This window comes from Phragmites australis, chromosome 23 (genome assembly GCF_958298935.1).
Source record: "Phragmites australis chromosome 23, lpPhrAust1.1, whole genome shotgun sequence".
Lineage (NCBI taxonomy): Eukaryota > Viridiplantae > Streptophyta > Magnoliopsida > Poales > Poaceae > Phragmites > Phragmites australis.
The window spans coordinates 18,118,944-18,136,212 of NC_084943.1; the positions used below are offsets into that span (position 1 = coordinate 18,118,944).

General features: G+C 42.7%; 2 protein-coding genes across 3 annotated transcripts; both read left to right on the plus strand.

The window, feature by feature from the left end:
• Positions 1-421: 421 nt before the first annotated feature.
• On the plus strand, positions 422-8,116 carry LOC133906191 (phenylalanine--tRNA ligase beta subunit, cytoplasmic-like). Of its 2 annotated transcripts, none has more exons than XM_062348004.1 (19): positions 422-631; positions 720-775; positions 880-983; positions 1,739-1,865; positions 2,545-2,660; positions 2,756-2,822; positions 3,519-3,560; positions 3,692-3,733; positions 3,880-3,956; positions 4,390-4,516; positions 4,615-4,782; positions 5,054-5,179; positions 5,282-5,392; positions 5,488-5,622; positions 6,257-6,331; positions 6,881-6,988; positions 7,072-7,158; positions 7,235-7,321; positions 7,738-8,116. In XM_062348004.1, exons 1-19 carry the CDS (start codon positions 574-576, stop codon positions 7,804-7,806), a joined length of 1,782 nt encoding a protein of 593 aa, XP_062203988.1. In that variant the 5' UTR covers positions 422-573; the 3' UTR covers positions 7,807-8,116. The 2 variants fall into 2 exon arrangements, with proteins under 2 accessions (XP_062203988.1, XP_062203989.1); XM_062348005.1 differs by having other exon boundaries at positions 1,762-1,865.
• Positions 8,117-10,057: 1,941 nt separating this feature from the next.
• On the plus strand, positions 10,058-13,430 carry LOC133906179 (dicarboxylate transporter 1, chloroplastic-like). Its single transcript, XM_062347985.1, has 3 exons — positions 10,058-11,228; positions 11,866-12,087; positions 12,832-13,430. The coding sequence occupies exons 1-3, from the start codon at positions 10,140-10,142 to the stop codon at positions 13,192-13,194; spliced, it is 1,674 nt and encodes a 557-aa protein (XP_062203969.1). The 5' UTR covers positions 10,058-10,139; the 3' UTR covers positions 13,195-13,430.
• The last annotated feature ends 3,839 nt before the right edge of the window (positions 13,431-17,269 follow it).

The window sequence follows — 17,269 nt, forward strand, 5'->3', positions numbered from 1 at the left end:
TGTCTCATTTCTAAAACAACAAGGGCATACGTTAGATAGGCCTCGCATCTCACATCTCGTATCTCGACTATGGTCAACCATAAGCAACAGAGAAGAGCAGTAATGCGTACCTATGAGACGGAGCCGGAGCCATCTCCCATCCAATTCGCAGTGTGGTTCGAGGTGGAACTCGGAAGTGACGGCTGCAGAGGTGCTTTGGGTGGGTACACAGGAAGACCAGCAGAGGATCAGGATGGAGGTGACGACGGATGGGGAGAGCAGTGGAGGCGGTGGACAAGTCTGAGAAGAATTCGAGCTAGGGTTTTGGCTTTCCACGGTTGGGGAAAAGGAGTGGAACAGGAGTCTAAAACGGGAATGGGCAGATGCTGTTTCACGAAGTGGTATGCTTGCAACTTAGTCCACCATAGTGGTATGAAAGCAATTTTGCCAAAAAAAAAAAAAAAAACACGGGCCCAAACCCAAATCCCCCAAAGTCAGCACCAATACACCCCCACCTGGGTTTTCGCTCGCCGCCGCCGCCGCCGCCGCTCGCTGCGGGCAAGGACATCCCCGGCCGTCTCCGACGCCGCCGCAATGCCGACGGTCAGCGTCGGCCGCGACCGTCTCTTCGCCGCCCTTGGCCGGACCTACAGTAAGCTACCCGACGCGGCTCCTCCCGGAACCCCCCCACCCTCCACGCGAGGATTTCTGACCAATCTCGTCGCTTGCTGGCGCTGCAGCGCAGGAGGAGTTCGAGGCGCTCTGCTTCGATTTCGGCATCGAGCTCGACGACGTGGTGAGCCTCTCTTCTTCCCCCCGATCGTCGAGCTCTGGTTGGTTCCGGCTGTTGACTGCAGTGGTGGGTCTGATTTGGCCGGGTTTTTCTTTTTGTGTGCGCAGACGACAGAGAAGGCCATCATCCGGAAGGAGAAGCACCTCGAGGACGACGGCAAGGTGGACGACGACGACGAGGTCATTTATAAGATCGAGGTCGCCGCCAACAGGTGAGGGGTTTTTGGTTTTGTTAGCCCGATTGATGCTACTGGCGGCTAGGTTATTCGTAATTCTCAGTTGGTGTGGTCTGTGATCGGTGCCCAATTGTAGGATATTTTTGTAGAGATTAACCTCGTGATTTGCTCTAATTCGTACTTGTGCTACTTACTGATTTATGGTTATAGGTTCCTTTCTGTTCAGCATCTTGTTTAGAATCTACATGGATAGGCTTTCTCCACTTGTATTTGATTCAGTTGGCATGAATTGGGCTCTGCGGATGCAGTATTTCTATATTTTATGGTATCATGTTTGGTTCAGGTAGAGTTTAGTAACTGGTAAGCATTATCATTGATGTTGTGAGCTAAATCATGAACGAGTTTTGATTTTGCTATATGCTTTTGCTGTTATTCGGCTGAGACATTTGGTACTAGAAACTTTACTCTATCTTAGGATCTGCACATAGTATAAAACGGATGTGACTTCAAACTTTAAATAGTTGAACTTTAACTAAGAACATTGCATTCAGCTTGACAGTCCACTATGGTGCATGGATGAAAATTTCATCTATTTTATAGCTATTGGTCCTAGATATGGACCGGAAGTGCCTTGTTTAGCTTGTTTATCTGTTATCTCATTCTTGTACCGATACTTCGATTCGTGAGCCATTAGCTTCAGTTGGTTGACGAGTTCTTGGTTGTGAAGCACACCTTGAGATATCATGCCTTATTGGCTTCATGTGTTTAATGTCCATTGCCAATGCATGAAGGTATGATTTGCTATGTCTTGAAGGATTAGCAAGAGCTCTTCGTGTTTTCATTGGGACTGAAGCGAGTCCTGTATTCAAAGTTTCTTCCAGCCCTCGTGCTTCACTTCAGATGCGTGTTAAACCAGAGGTAATGGCTTGGCTGTCCAGGCCTATCTTTGCATTTTTTTAACCCCTATATCTTGCTATTTCCTGTACATGGATGTTGTACTGATTTTTGGCTTGGTTAATATAGCCATTTCTTTGGACATCACAACCTATTTCAAATATTATTCTTGAAAAGAATGGGATTATTTTCATTACTGTAGAATTTTTCAGTTTTCTATCTCCAGCAACACATGTGTCGGTTGTAGAGCAAAGTGATCAACAGAGTAGTCGTGTTTGGTGTTTGTCTTAATTGGAGATTCTCTTGAACCACTTAATGTTCCGGATAACTGGAATGATGGAATGTTTTGAAATAATGGAAAAATGAGAGTGAGTTGGCACTCTTTTAAGAAGAAGAGAAATAACATCATACTTCAATTTCCATGCAATATCTTTTCTTAGTTTTGGTGCATGCTTTTTGGTATATGTATTGCTGTAGTTCTGACTGTTATCACAGCTTAAACCTGATGTAAAAATGCGTAGATCTGCCTATTGTAACTGATCCTCGAGTGTAGAAGCATATGGCACATGTATTAATGGATTAGTATCATATTTGGAAATGTTAATCATATCGTCCAGAATGGTAATAAGATGATATATATGCTTATTTTGTTTAATCCATGGATGGAACGCCTTAATTTACTGATACTTGATTTCATTTACAGACTTCACAAATTAGACCATACATAGTTTGTGCTGTCCTGAGAGGGGTAACTTTTGATGAAGCAAGATACAACAGCTTCATTGATCTTCAAGACAAACTCCACCAAAATATTTGCCGGTATAGCTTGCCTTATTACTTGTGGTCTTTTGTGATCTGATCAACATCACACTCAATACATAAGTTAACTCAGACTATACCATGATGGAAAACAGGAAGAGAACTCTGGTTGCTATTGGTACCCATGATTTGGACACTCTGCAAGGACCATTCTCATACGAGGTAAAATTATGACATTGCTCTATATCTGTCATGCACATGCACACTCTTTCTTTCTGTGTGTGTTCCATGCTCTGTTTCTGCATTTATATTTTCTCTTTGAGGGTGCGCATGTTTCTGGTTGATATGCACTTGAGTTTTTGCCAAGGAGAAATTAATATAAGTTGTTTTTATATAATTACATGGAAAGATAAATGCAAGGAGAGCTAGGGCCTGTTTAGTTTATTTTGTTCTTCTCCACTGGGGTAGCTCTTAAACGGCTTCAGCTTATAAGATAACCCCAAGAAGCTACAGATTGTTTTGGCCATGTAGCCTTCATGACCATAAGCTGAAGAAATTTGTCTTTGTTGTTTCTAGATTTTGGCAGGAAAGCTAGATGTTTCATTGAATTGCTTGACTATGGTATATCTTATACTGCACAAGTCTCTTTAAAAAAAATGAGCACTGAGGGGGAGGATGTCCCCCTGGGATTTCATTAAGAGGATGCCGCACCTCGAACCCGGGCCGGCTCAGCGAGACCGTGCTTGACGGACCGTTAGCACCGTGAGAAGCTTGGCTATGTACAAGTCTCTTCAAGATAACCTTTTCGTTGTTGACCAATGATATAACCATTTCCAAATTGTCACCATGTGACAGTATATATATTCCGGGTTATTTCTCTCACCCTTTATATCTGACATTTGATTTTCCTTCCCCCAGGCTCAACCACCACAAGAAATCAATTTTGTCCCATTAAAGCAGGTAAAAGAATTCAAGCAGGCGGTATTCTATGTCCATGTTGCACATTATTAGATCACGATTGCAGTTTTTGCTTGAGTTGCTGAGAAGGCAGCATATTTGGACTCAATTGTTCTCTTTGTTGTATGGTTCAGGAGGAAAGCTTCAGAGCTGATAAACTGATGGAATTTTATAAAGTAAGTAGATGCATCACAATAACTAATACCATGTGTCAGAGTGACAAATACATGGTTACATTATAGGTTCTGAATTCCGATATCCTGTTTGGTGCTCTGTATCTTCATATATTTGTTACTGATATGTCATGCATTGTTTGTGACAGTCAGACATGAAGCTGAAGAAATTTTTGTTCATAATTGAGAATTCTCCAGTGTACCCAGTTATCTATGATAGCAATAGGTAAAACAATGTCATGATCTTATTATTACATTCTCGAATTGTTTTTCTGATGAGGCCTAAGATCTTGTTAAACAAGACGATAGTAATTACTACGGAGGACCTATAGGCCAATACTTAATCATTGGATCTTATTATTACATTACTATATTTTGTTTGATAATTTCCATGGTCTTGTTAAGAAGACAATAATAATTTACTTGAAACAACTTGTTGGGACTTTGACCAATATAGCACTTCATGGAAATTTATCTACCTATTTAAAGTTCTAAAACATGGCTCATCGTCCAGGAAAACCACTCTCTTAAACAATTTCTTTTTATTAAGGGAATGACCCATGTTTTGGTCACCAGTGCAATTTGTTATTTAATGTTAACCATATAGATATTGTTTGTACTGATGATACAGTGAAAGCTTCCTCTTTGATACTTTGCAGGACCGTATTATCTTTACCTCCTATCATCAATGGTGCACATTCTGCTATCACCCTGAAGACAAGGAATGTCTTTATTGAATGCACTGCTACTGACCTTACAAAAGCAAATATTGTTCTGAATACAATGGTAGGTGTAATGCAATGTTATGTTTCAGATGGACAATATGTCCTACATTTGAATGAAGATTAAATTTATTGTATTGATGCAGTTGCTTAACTTTTTAGGTTACAATGTTTACTGAGTACTGTGAGAATAAGTTTGAAGTGGAACCGGTTGAAGTGGTATATCATGATGGAAGCAAAACTGTTTACCCTGATCTTTCATGTTACAAAATGGAGGTGTCACTATCTGATCTTGTTGCGCCTATCGGCATTTCCCTGGACAAGAAGCAGGTATTTATTAGTTCCTGCAAGAATTAGCAAGGCCCTTCTCATATCTGAATTAATAATCGAATAATCAATTGACTTTAGTATCTCTCTTTTTCTTAACTGTTTTTCTAATGCAAATTGCAATGTTTTTTCTGTACCTAGAACTATGTTAAACATTTGCCTTTTATATTTACATTATGATGTCATATTTCTTCATGGATGGTCTACATTGAAGTTTGTGTGCTTGAGCAAACAAAATGTATCAATTTGTTCAACTGTGTATTTGAAACTGTAGGTTGTCTCCCTTTTGAACAAAATGCAACTTCAAGCAGAAATTTGCCCATCAAAGGGGGAGCCTTGTATTTCAGTGTCCGTCCCTCCTACAAGAAGCGATATTCTACATGCTCGTGATCTGGCAGAGGTAAAATCTGCAATCACTAGCTATTGTATCAAACTTTTTCGTAGTTCTTCATTCATCATTGTTGAATATTTCTTGGCTCTTTCTATTTTTGATCTACAAAAGGATATCGCTATAGCTTATGGGTATAACAATGTGCCAAAATCAAAGCCAAAGTGTATGACAATAGGAGGAAGGCAACCATTAAACCGGTTCTCCGATAAAATTCGTGCTGAGGTACTTGAGATTTTCAATATCTCTTTGCGATGTTCCCCTTGTGCTCCACATATGTTCATAAATTTATTTTTTACTGAAAAACCATCTGTGGCCAGGTTGCAAGAGCTGGTTATATGGAGGTGCTTACCTTCATCTTGTGTTCACATGAAGAAAATTTTGACATGTTGAACAGGACAGATGACAGAAGTAAAGCAGTCATTATTGCAAACCCCCGCACTTCTGAATTTGAGGTAGATTGCTCTCAAGTCTATCCTTTGTGATTGGAATTTTTTTCTCCAGCTGGTTACTTGACTTACTTTAGTTTTTATTCCTGCTGAATCCAACCTGCAATCAAAGCTCTTATACGCTCTCAATTGCATATGTTCCAAGAAGAACATAAATGTTTAATTCATTGACACTTGGTTATCGTCACTAAATATTATCGCTAGTTTCCCCCCTAAAGTTGATAGTTTACCTATGCATACAAGTTCAATTATGAATAAATTGCTAGGATTCACTTCTGCAGTTATATACTGCTGAATCTTGCTGGCATATTATGATTCTACTTTTTCTTTAATTATGCAATTTTTAGATGTAATGAGTTGTATGTTCTTCTCCTTTTCCTGGTATCAAGCTTTTGGATGTTCCTGATTACCTAACTTTCATCCATATCTTTTTATTTTCACGCAGCATGATCTGTGGCAATTCATACGTATCTCTTTTTTTTGTCTGTTGTAAAAGAAATTTACATAGTTCTGCAATGTCATTTATTCATTTGTTTTATATGTATAATTGTATACTATGTTCTGCTTGATGAGATTGAAAAACATAATTTCCTTGAGCGTCCTCTATATAATAACCATTGGTTTGCTTGTGATCCTGCAGGTTGTTCGTACTAGTCTGATGTCATGTTTATTGAAAACTCTGAAACATAATATAGACCATCCAAGACCCATAAAGGTATGTTGTGAAAACTAGCAGCAATATTCATCTGCTTGGTGTCAATATTACTTTTTTTATTTGGGCACCAAATCAACATGAAAAAATCTGAAAAAAATAATGATGTTGTCTATGGAGTGTTGTATCACACTCTAAAATCTCAACTTTGAACCCAAAATGTATTAGAAAAACAAAAAAGGAGATTTGCTGTGAATAGTAACATCTGTCTTTTTCTTTCCTTTTCCTTTCCCTTACAACTCGTCCTTTGTTAGAACTCTCCTTTTTGTTACATTTTCACACATTGAATTTGAAACATAGATTGAGTAAACTGAGAAGTGTATCTAGATCTTTTTTCTGGAACTTTCATGTTGATTTAGTGCCTAAACCAGAATTGATTGCACGATTACCAAAAGTGTGATTGCGCTTGATACCTCTTTTATATAATAGGCTAATTATTGGTACACGTGGATTAGTTTCACCCCATGTAGAATATTCTTTTGTCAGTACCTAATCTCATGATATTATCAGATGGTTGCCATGGTTTTTATTTTTGAATGGTTTTGTATGTAGATTTTTGAAATTGGTGATGTAGTGACATTGGACTCATCACGCGATGTTGGTGCCTCTAATAATCGCCGACTTGCAGCTTTATACTGCAACAGGGTTTCTGGTTTTGAGGTATACACATGACAAGATTTCTGTGTGAGTACGATATTTACAGATTCTTTGTAAGCCTAGTCTAAATATTATGAATTGCTCAGGAAATTATGGGATTGGTGGATAGTATTGTCAAAGTCGTGAGGGCTCAGCATGTCAATTTTGGCAATAATTACTATGTTCCTACAAATGTAAGCATATAAAGTGTTTACGGAAACCATCTATATTTTGCTATTGTTAACATTTGTACTGGTTTCTTGTCAATAGGAACCTGAATTCTTTCCAAAGAGGCAGTGCAAAATCATTACGAGTGATGGCAAGCAGGTTGGCTACTTAGGAATTGTACATGCTGAGGTACTACTTTTGTCTTATTCTAGAACAATACTCTGTGATAACTGTATTAGACTGTTTACTTCCCTGCATTTTTTGTGTTGCAACATGAGCATCTTGAATTTCTGAGGACTAGAATTTCAAATTTGTTTCTGAAAATGTAAGCAGCTATCCAGTTCTGTACCTTCCAATTCTTTTTATTTTAGCTGTGGTACAGATTCTAGTAAGCGTGGATTGATACAATTGCTACCGTCTAGACTTTATATGCTAATAAATAGTATTGGTAGAAATAAGAACTGTGGAATACGATTGATATTTCAAAGAAAAGGAAATAATAACACAACATGTAAATCAAAGCATCATAAAATGACTTGTTAAATCAGATAACATACTATGTACATTCTTGTGCGTGTTTAGTCACACTCTTGTGTTGCATGCAGGTGCTAAGGAAATTCGGCATTCCGGATCCCTGCACCTTCGTTGAGATTGACATCGAGGCTCTGATGTAGAGTGCCATCCACAGTAAACCAAGGAATGCTCGAACCCGAGATCCACCGCGGGTCAGTTTTGTGCAGTAAACATGCATGGGGTACCCCACCAAGAACTACAGAGTAATTATTCAGGCTGGAATTCCACAACGGGCTTCTCATCTGATTGGAAACATTTGCACTTTCATCTTTTTATGTGTGACATACTTTGACCATGTTTCCATTGTAATACATCACTTCCAGCACAATCTTCCGTCAAAAGTTTAGCTGCTGTGTTTGTGTGAAGAATTGCATGTCGAAAGTTAAAACTAGCATGACACTGGTTCTCTCACACATTGTGCAATCTCGTGTGGCGTCTTGCACAAGCAGATCCTGATCAGAGCCTCTGTTGACAGCACTTAGTTGTTCTGATGATACTGCAATAGGACTGAGGGTTTGCTTGTTTCGGCTGCTTTTAAGAGGTTAGAAGCTAAAATAAATGGGTTTGTAGAAAAGTGGTTTCTGAACAAGCTAGAAGTCTGCTTTTGAAGAAATAAACTAAGAGTTGAGAAGAAGCTAGCTGGGAGTAGTTTTTTTAAGAAATAGTATGCTGAAAAGTTAAATAATTATTGTAAAATTTAACAGTTAAAATCCAAAAGTAGATTTTTAGAAAAGCTAAAAGCACATCTGTTTAGAGAAGTCGGAAACAGAAGTTAAAAGCACATATGTTTAGAGAAGTCAGAAACAGAAGTTCAAATAAACAGGTCCTGAGATCAGGTGACTCTTCGCTTCTAGACTTCCAGGTTAGCTGAGTGCATGTTGTCTTGGTATTGTTTTTCTGTGGCGAATGGTGGTCGAATCTATGCGGTCTCTGTCATCTGCGGGCTTTTTTTGCTGGGGACTTTGTTTTGAAAACGCCAGGACCAGGCAAAGAACGGACGGCCAGGGAGCCGCCAATCCTCTTACCCGTCGGCGAGATTTGGCCACAATCATGATCTTTCGGTTATCGGGTGGACTCGGTCTCTAGGCTGGTGAGCTGGTACGTTCTTTATCTAGATGTCCAATCTCGTTCAAAGTTGGAACCTAAGGTTGGACACTTTGGTTGATTAACTCGTTGGACATTTTGGTTAATCTTCACGTTGAAACTCGTTGGAACCTAAGGTTTATTCTGTGTATCGCAAAGTGCTAACCACTATTTTATATTCTCTTTACCATCCACCGGTTATTTTCGTGATTCTGAGTACTAATGTCGTAAGTTTCTGAGTGTTGTTGCGTAGATATAAATTGTTTTTTTTTTTATCAAAGATGATGACTTGTAAATCGAATGTTCTCTAGATGATTTGCTAGATTTTGTGATGTGTCGACGATTGGTCTTAAAAGTTCTAGTAAATAACCAATATGGCATTTTTGAAAGGATACTGCCAGAGTGAGAAATCCATCTGTGAGTTTGATTCAATTGCGAGTATAATAACTTGGGGAAGTCTTGCTTTTTATGTGGAGATAGTTATAGACAATTGTGTGAAAAAGATGTTGTATTCCAATTTGAACTTTTTTTTAACTCTATTTACTTATAGGCATACTCGGTAAAATCGGAAAAGGCCAAACTGGTCCAGCCAATTTTAGTTTTTTCTTTTATGAATGTGAAGTTGGATTCTTATTTTCCATATTGCTTGTCTACATCGGAAACCTATAGCTATGGATTAATTTGATGTCTTAGAGGACAAAATTGTTTCTTCTTGTTGATTGTGATGGTAAAATCCATTCTGTGATCGGAAAAAATATGTTATCTCATATCATAAAAAATACTGGTGGCCACAAAAAAACACTGTGTGTTCATAAAACCAATGCAGTTTTACGGTCATAAGCCACAATAAAAGAACTTTTTTGTTACCAATAACATGGTCTCAATGAGTATCTGCTACTCCATCTCGTCACAAAATCTTTAAATGTAACTTTGATAACTATTTTACATCAAAATATATTTCTAAAATTCAATAAATTATAATATTATAAAAGCAAATTTAAAGACAAATCTACTCATATAATTTTCATCTTTTCAATCTATATATATTTGCAAAGATATTGGTAGTCAAAGCTTTGCTAATTATGATTTAAAGCCTTTCCCGAACGTGATGTCTGCGTGACTGACGAAGGGAGTACGTGGCAAGCGTCTTCCTTCACACGTTCTACTGACGCCGTCTCTCTGACACTATGGCCCCACCGGTGCACCAACGCCGAGTCCACGCCCAAACACCCAGGCTCCCCTCCGATACGATACGCTCAACGGCATCCCGGCCGTCCATCCACTTGAACCCCACCCTTTTCCCATCTCCATTTCCACCACCACCTCCTGCTCCCTCTCCGCCGCCGCCGCCATGGCGTCCTCCACCGTGGCATCGCCACTCACCTGCCACCACCTCGGCCTCCGCCCCCGCCCCGGCCCCCGCCTCCCCTCCCTCTCTTTCTCCCTCCGCGGTCGCTCCTCCTCCAAACCCATCTCCCTCTCCCACTCCCTCCCCTCCAAGCCCCTGAGCTTAGACCCCACCGCCACCTCCCGCCGCGTCCTACCTCCCGTCTCCGCCTCCACCTCCGCGGCGGCACCCGCGCCAGCCGCGCCGCCGCCAAAGCCGGCGCTGCAGGGCGCGGTCATCAAGCCGCTGCTGGCCACCATCGCGACGGGCGTCCTCATCTGGCTCGTCCCCGCGCCCTCCGGCGTGCCCCGCAACGCGTGGCAGCTGCTGGCCATCTTCCTCTCCACCATCGTCGGCATCATCACGCAGCCGCTCCCGCTCGGCGCCGTCGCGCTCCTCGGCCTCGGCGCCGCCGTGCTCACCCGCACGCTCACCTTCGCCGCCGCCTTCTCTGCCTTCGGGGACCCCATCCCCTGGCTCATCGCGCTCGCCTTCTTCTTCGCCCGCGGCTTCATCAAGACCGGGCTCGGCAGCCGCGTCGCCTACGCCTTCGTCTCCGCCTTCGGCGGATCCTCCCTTGGCCTCGGCTACGCGCTCGTCTTCTCCGAGGCGCTCCTGGCCCCCGCCATCCCCTCCGTCTCCGCCCGCGCTGGCGGCATCTTCCTCCCGCTCGTCAAGTCGCTCTGCGAGGCCTGCGGGTCGCGCACCGGGGACGGCACCGAGCGGAGGCTCGGCTCGTGGCTCATGCTCACATGCTTCCAAACCTCCGTGATCTCGTCGGCCATGTTCCTCACCGGGATGGCGGCGAACCCGCTCGCCGCCAACCTCACGGCGGCCACAATCGGGCAAGGGATCGGGTGGACGCTGTGGGCGAAGGCCGCCATTGTGCCGGGACTGCTGTCGCTGGTGCTTGTGCCGCTCATACTATACGTGATCTACCCGCCGGAGGTGAAGACCAGCCCCGATGCACCACGCCTGGCGAAGGAGCGGCTCGCGAAGATGGGTCCCATGAGCATGGAGGAGAAGATCATGGCCGGCACGCTTCTGCTTACGGTATAACGAAACATTCAACAACTTCTTTCTTTTCTCTGCAATAGCTTTGTTTGAACATGCTTTGCATTTGCTCGTATTGTTATTCTTTTTTGCGCCTGACGGGTATAATCATCAACCACCTTGCATAGTTTCTTGTGTTGTTTTGTTTATGATTAAATGCCACATTTGATGTCTATAGAGTGTTAGGATTCTTGTTATCTGTTGGTGCTTATGAACTTAAGTAGAGCTTTTGGTAATTGAAAACTCCTTGTGTGCAATCTTTGCTCACTGTATTCAAGTGCTATTTAGTGATTGATGAGAGTTTGAGACATTTAGCTGCGACCTATGATTTCACTTGGAACTCAGAAACATTCAGTAATTGTGACAATCTGTGTCAGTGAATAAATCCTTAATGGTGCTATTTTGTGGGCTTCCTCTGAGCTTTGGTTACATTTCTAGAAAGCATTCTGTGGTGGTCTGTAATTCAGTCACTGTATTGCTGCTGAGACTGAGAACCTAATTTTGCAAAAAAGCGGAGGCAAACCTAATTTCACTGCTCTGTACATTTCTTTCATCACCCTGTCTGCATGTAACTTGAATAGAAACTGGACTTCTTTTCTTCACTGAAGACTGAACATTGTGCTCTGCATGCCACCAGGTTGGTCTTTGGGTCTTTGGAGGAATGCTGAATGTGGATGCAGTTTCTGCAGCAATTCTTGGCCTCTCTGTCCTGCTAATCTCAGGAGTTGTCACATGGAAAGAGTGTTTGGCGGAGTCTGTGGCATGGGATACCCTTACATGGTTTGCTGCACTTATTGCAATGGCTGGCTACCTGAACAAATATGGGTTGATCTCTTGGTTCAGTGAGACTGTTGTGAAGGTACGCTCCCTTTTCCTCCTGCAGCCCTCTATTTATCATGAGCCTTGGCTCTTGACATATCAGAAGGTCAAGTGATAGAGTGATCTGTCTTTATGCTGGTAAGGTTGTTATCAGTAGCAAGCTTTACAAATTGAATTACCCACTAATTATTTAAAATCAATATACATTGGGCAGATGGATGCACTTTACCACAATAAGGCATGGTCCAGCTCCAGCATTCTGGAACCTAGAAACTTACTACGTGCTGTTGTTTTATTGTTCATTCTTTTAACCTTGATTCCACAAAGTTTAAAATTTCTTTTCGGCAGATGAAATTCTTGAACAACATGCATGTTTTGATCCTTCCCAGAAATGAGTAGCAATTTATTGTGCTGTTTATCTGTCCACACTGAAAAAGAGCACTAGTAAAAGGGGGCTGGGTAGTAATGCTATAACTATAAGAAACTTGTGTAACTTGTGTTTGACATTATTAGATCTGACGCAGGGGAAGTTCTCTTGGTTATTTGCTGACCTTAATACTGGTTGTGAATCGTATGCTTATGGTTGCTTATGTGCTATTGTAAGAAATATAAAACTGAAAGACATTAGATGGATAATTGTGACATGATGCAGTTATGCAGTTTAATATTATTTTGGACCCAACATCCCTGTGTTAAGTGACTTCAACATGATAGATTGGAAGGCGTTTTTTTAGGATCTTTTGCTGATTTCACCTATATTGACCTCATTGTGTTTGTCTCTTAGTTCGTTGGAGGCCTTGGTTTGTCATGGCAACTCTCGTTCGGCGTCTTGGTGCTCCTGTACTTCTACTCCCATTATTTCTTTGCCAGTGGTGCCGCACACATTGGAGCGATGTTTACTGCGTTCCTGTCAGTGGCGAGTGCCTTGGGCACCCCTCCGCTCTTTGCTGCCATGGTTCTCTCCTTCCTGTCGAACATCATGGGTGGCCTCACCCACTATGGCATAGGGTCTGCTCCAATCTTCTACGGCGCGGGGTATGTTCCCTTGGCTCAGTGGTGGGGCTACGGGTTCGTTATTTCTGTCGTGAACATCATCATCTGGCTTGGCGCGGGAGGCTTCTGGTGGAAGATGATTGGCCTGTGGTGAGCAGCACAGTAAATGCGAAATTCATTCGTTGGTACAAGCCAAGGAAAACTATTCCAAATTTACAGTGGCACAGGTTCTGCTGTACACAATTTTGTCGTCGACATGATTGCAACCCTTTCTTGTTATTGATACATTTGTTTTGTACTTTCGGCAGCTAATTGCGATGCCAGGGTACAGTTTTACTGGCAAGTTATTATATCGAGTTATGCTCAATGGATCTTGGAGATCATTCTCTACACATTTGTCCATGATGGCAACTTTTTGCACTGGTTTCTTTTCATGTATGGATTCCGTTGCGACATACTTTGTTTATGTTCTGTGTTGCATTGGTGCGATTAGAGCAAGGGCAGGAGAAAGGGCGTCAGCTGATGTACGGCTGTGATGAAGAACAGCGTGGACAGCTAAGCACAAGAAAATGGCCGGCACTTTCGTCATTGGAGGCAACGTTACCCAAAGTCCTCTTTACCTTTGGCTCAACCAAATAAACTGCAGCCTGCTTTTTTTTTTCGAGTTGCTCCCCGATGTACGTGACATTGCATCCCCGTGTTTCTTTTCATGTGTTCGTAATGGTTTCTCACGCGAGGAAAGATGAGATCAAATGAGGACGATCCTCGGGTGCTACAGCGTTTTACGGGGTACTGTTCAAGAGGCTGGCAGTGGGTCCGGAAAAACACTGTCGGGTGCTGTAGCAGAACTGTAGCAACACTGTAGCAGTACTGTTTACAGAGGCTGACAACGGGACTGGCGAGAGAAAAAGAGGAGTAGAAGGTAGGAAATGAGATAGCTGTTGGAGATGAAAAAATAAGGGATGCTGTAATAGTGATAGGGGATGCTGTAATAATGTTTTTGAGGATAAAAATTTAAGGTAGCTGCTGGAAATGATCTTAAGACCTATGAAACAAAATGAGCTGGTTTTCTTTTCATCTGAACAATAAATCGGGTGCAATCTCATCTATTTAAGCGAAGCGCTTATGCTGATAATTGAATTTTTCATCTCAAATATGTGGCAACGAGCACACTCTAAGTTCGTTATCTCGAGTATCTTCAGAAGTAGGTGAAAGTGATGACATGAAAGAGTGAAAGAGACATCCAATTTTCTCCTATCAGATAAAAAGAACGCTGAGTTGGACAAAATCTTACGAAAACATATATAAATCAAGTGTCTCACGTTTGATGCAGAGGATCTAAATCTTTTAACGAAAAATTGGAAAAAGGAGAGGATCCATGAAACTCATCTAATACATGACAAATATGCTGTGATAGTCCATGTTCCCTTTCTATTTTTTCATCGGTTGGTCGTGCACCATCCATATGGGTAAACCTTTGTGTAGACCGGTTCTCAGTTCTCAGTTGTCACATTCCAAATTTTGGCATAACATGTCAAGGAGCATTCATACACCTCATTGGGCATCATGTTTAAGTTTTTGAGCAAATGTTTGGATGCACTGAATTTGAACTCAAAATTGATAAATTAAATGAACTATAGTGCATTGTGAAGCAACTGAAAATTTCCCTATGCAACCTAGGGTTGCAATAAATCTTATAAATTACTACATGATTTAAAATGAATATTTATGATTTTTACCAAATTTCTGGAAGTTAATTGAAGCCATGAAAATTCAGGAAAGATTCAAAAACAATCATTTATATAATTTTAGTTTAAAATCTACAATACCTTTTTGAGTAAACTCAGTCAAAATAGGTTGCAAATGAATTATCCCATCACCAAAAGGATGGGCAAGAATTTTGGAGCACTTTAGAAGGTCCAAATCAATAGAAAAAAAGAAAGAGGAGTATGATTACTGTTCATGGGGTCCACACGCACGTCATTGGCTCTCATATCTTTCTCCCTCCTCTCGCCGACCGTGCACAGGGGCATGGCGCCACGCGGCCGCCGCGGACTGCCATGCCTGCTGACCGTTCTCCTCCCGTTAGCCGTGCCTGCCTCCATCCTCTCCCTGCGCGCGGGCCCGACCGAAACGCCATCCGCCGCCATTGGCCCGACGGCCACCACCTCACCCGGCTCTCTCTTGTTAGCACTCATCTTGGCTAGTATACTCTTAGGGTCTTTGCAAGAGTTAGTGCATGCATGGTTTTGTATATGTTGCATGTACGTATGTGTAGTAGTACGTGTGTCCCAGAGTTTTGCATGCATGTAGAGAGCAAGGTGTTATGCTAGTTGGTGTATCTACTAGTCAGCAGGTATGTTATGCGGCTAGTGGACGATAGGTGTACGGGTGTTGAGCACGTCGCAACGGCGTGACTCGTGGTCAATTTAGTTCATGCGGATCGCGGTCAAGTCAGTGTATGTATTAGTGGCTTAAGAATAGGATTTGGTGGTTAGAATCAGGCTTGCGTTGTTAAATAAAGAACATGAGAAAAGACGTGAGCTGTGTGGGCAGCATCGCAAAAGCTTGTGTTGTTCTCGTGTGTGTCGACCACAGAGAGAAGCAAGGCACGAAGAGAACCGTGTGTGTTTGTGCTAAACACAAGAGTGATTAGAGAGAATCCCAACATCTCTCTCGGCCTCCCTTTCACTCTCTCCCTTCCTCACTTGGCCGAGCCACGGAGCAGCAGCACGCTTCCGCTTCATCGTCTCCGTCGCTGCTGGGACCAGCCAAGGCGGGATCGGTTCTGAGATTTCCATGGGTACATTAAATATAAACATCAAAATATTTATATATCAATTATAAATACAATATTTTGAATATTAATTTTTTTTTCAAGGTCTCCTTTCTGTGACACTATCAACTTGTTTCTTTTCCTTTCTTTTTTCGCTGCTAGTACATGCTTTCTAAGATGCTATATTATTACACAAAAGAATTAAATAAACAAAATCATCTGGTTGGGGATTAGCTCTTGATTCGATTGAGCATGGGAACCGTGTCTGTTGGCGATCAGGAGGAGAGAGGAGAGGGGAACGGGCGAACAAGAGCTTACCACGATAGAGATTGGGGATTAGGCCTTCGTCAATTTTGGACGATCGATATTGAGCTTCGGGAGGAGGAGGACCAGGTGAGCGGATGAAGACGTGTCGTTTTGGATGGAGACACAGAGATGTCAAGAGGAGGGGAGGGGAACGGGTGAAGATCGTGATCGCTGCTGATGCTAGGAATTAGGATCAATCTGACTAGGGTCGACGATGGCATGACTATAGTACTACATGATCAAGCTTGCGCACGATGCTTCGTTAATATGGAAACGATCAATCATCCATGGTTTGGCTAGGTTAAGTTACTAGGTAATGTAACATTAGACCTTAAGCTATTTGTAGATTTAGAGATTTACTTGGGCTTGGTTTCTACTTGCTAGCAGGCTGTGCAGTGTATAGACTTAGGCTGGATTGGTAGGTAACAGGACAGGCCAATACATATGCATACCTGGTTGGGGGCCCAGGATTTAAGGGGCTCAGAGCGGTCTCCCCGCCCACCCTGCCCCAGGGCCGGCCCTGAGCCAAGGAGGTCGCTAGGGAGCTCCTCCATCGAGACCGTTGTCTTCCACGCTGTTCGCCAACACACAACCGAACATCACTGCCCTCCTCATCTATCTCTATTGTAACCCTCCAGCTCCACCTCACCATCGACTGCCACCTCCAGCCCTCCGCTAACCTCATCGGCCCTCTCCAGAGCTCCGCAGCCGTGAGGTGAAGCCCCAGCACCGCCTCTCTCCCCCGTCTTTCTGTCACGCGTGGCTACCGGCCACCATCCGTCACCGCCACAATCTCTTAGCCACCAACCATGCTCCTCCCACCGCTAACGTATGCATGTCCCACCAATGCATTCCTCTAGCCATGTTGTATCTAGTGGTGCTAGCCTCGACCACCGGCAAGCCATTGTCACCGTCAGTAAGCTTGAAAAGCGCCATCGACTAAGTCCCAGCAGTTTGATCATGGATTCTCCCAGTCTGATTGCTAGAGCATGACAATTTTGTTTAGGCTGAGTTCACAACAGTATGACCGTCACTAGGCTCGATCTGACCGGTAGAACATATCCTTCCTGTTGTTTAGCTAGAATCCCAGCGGTTGGACCATCACCGGTCTGGCCTGATTGCCAGACCATATTAACAGATCAACTCT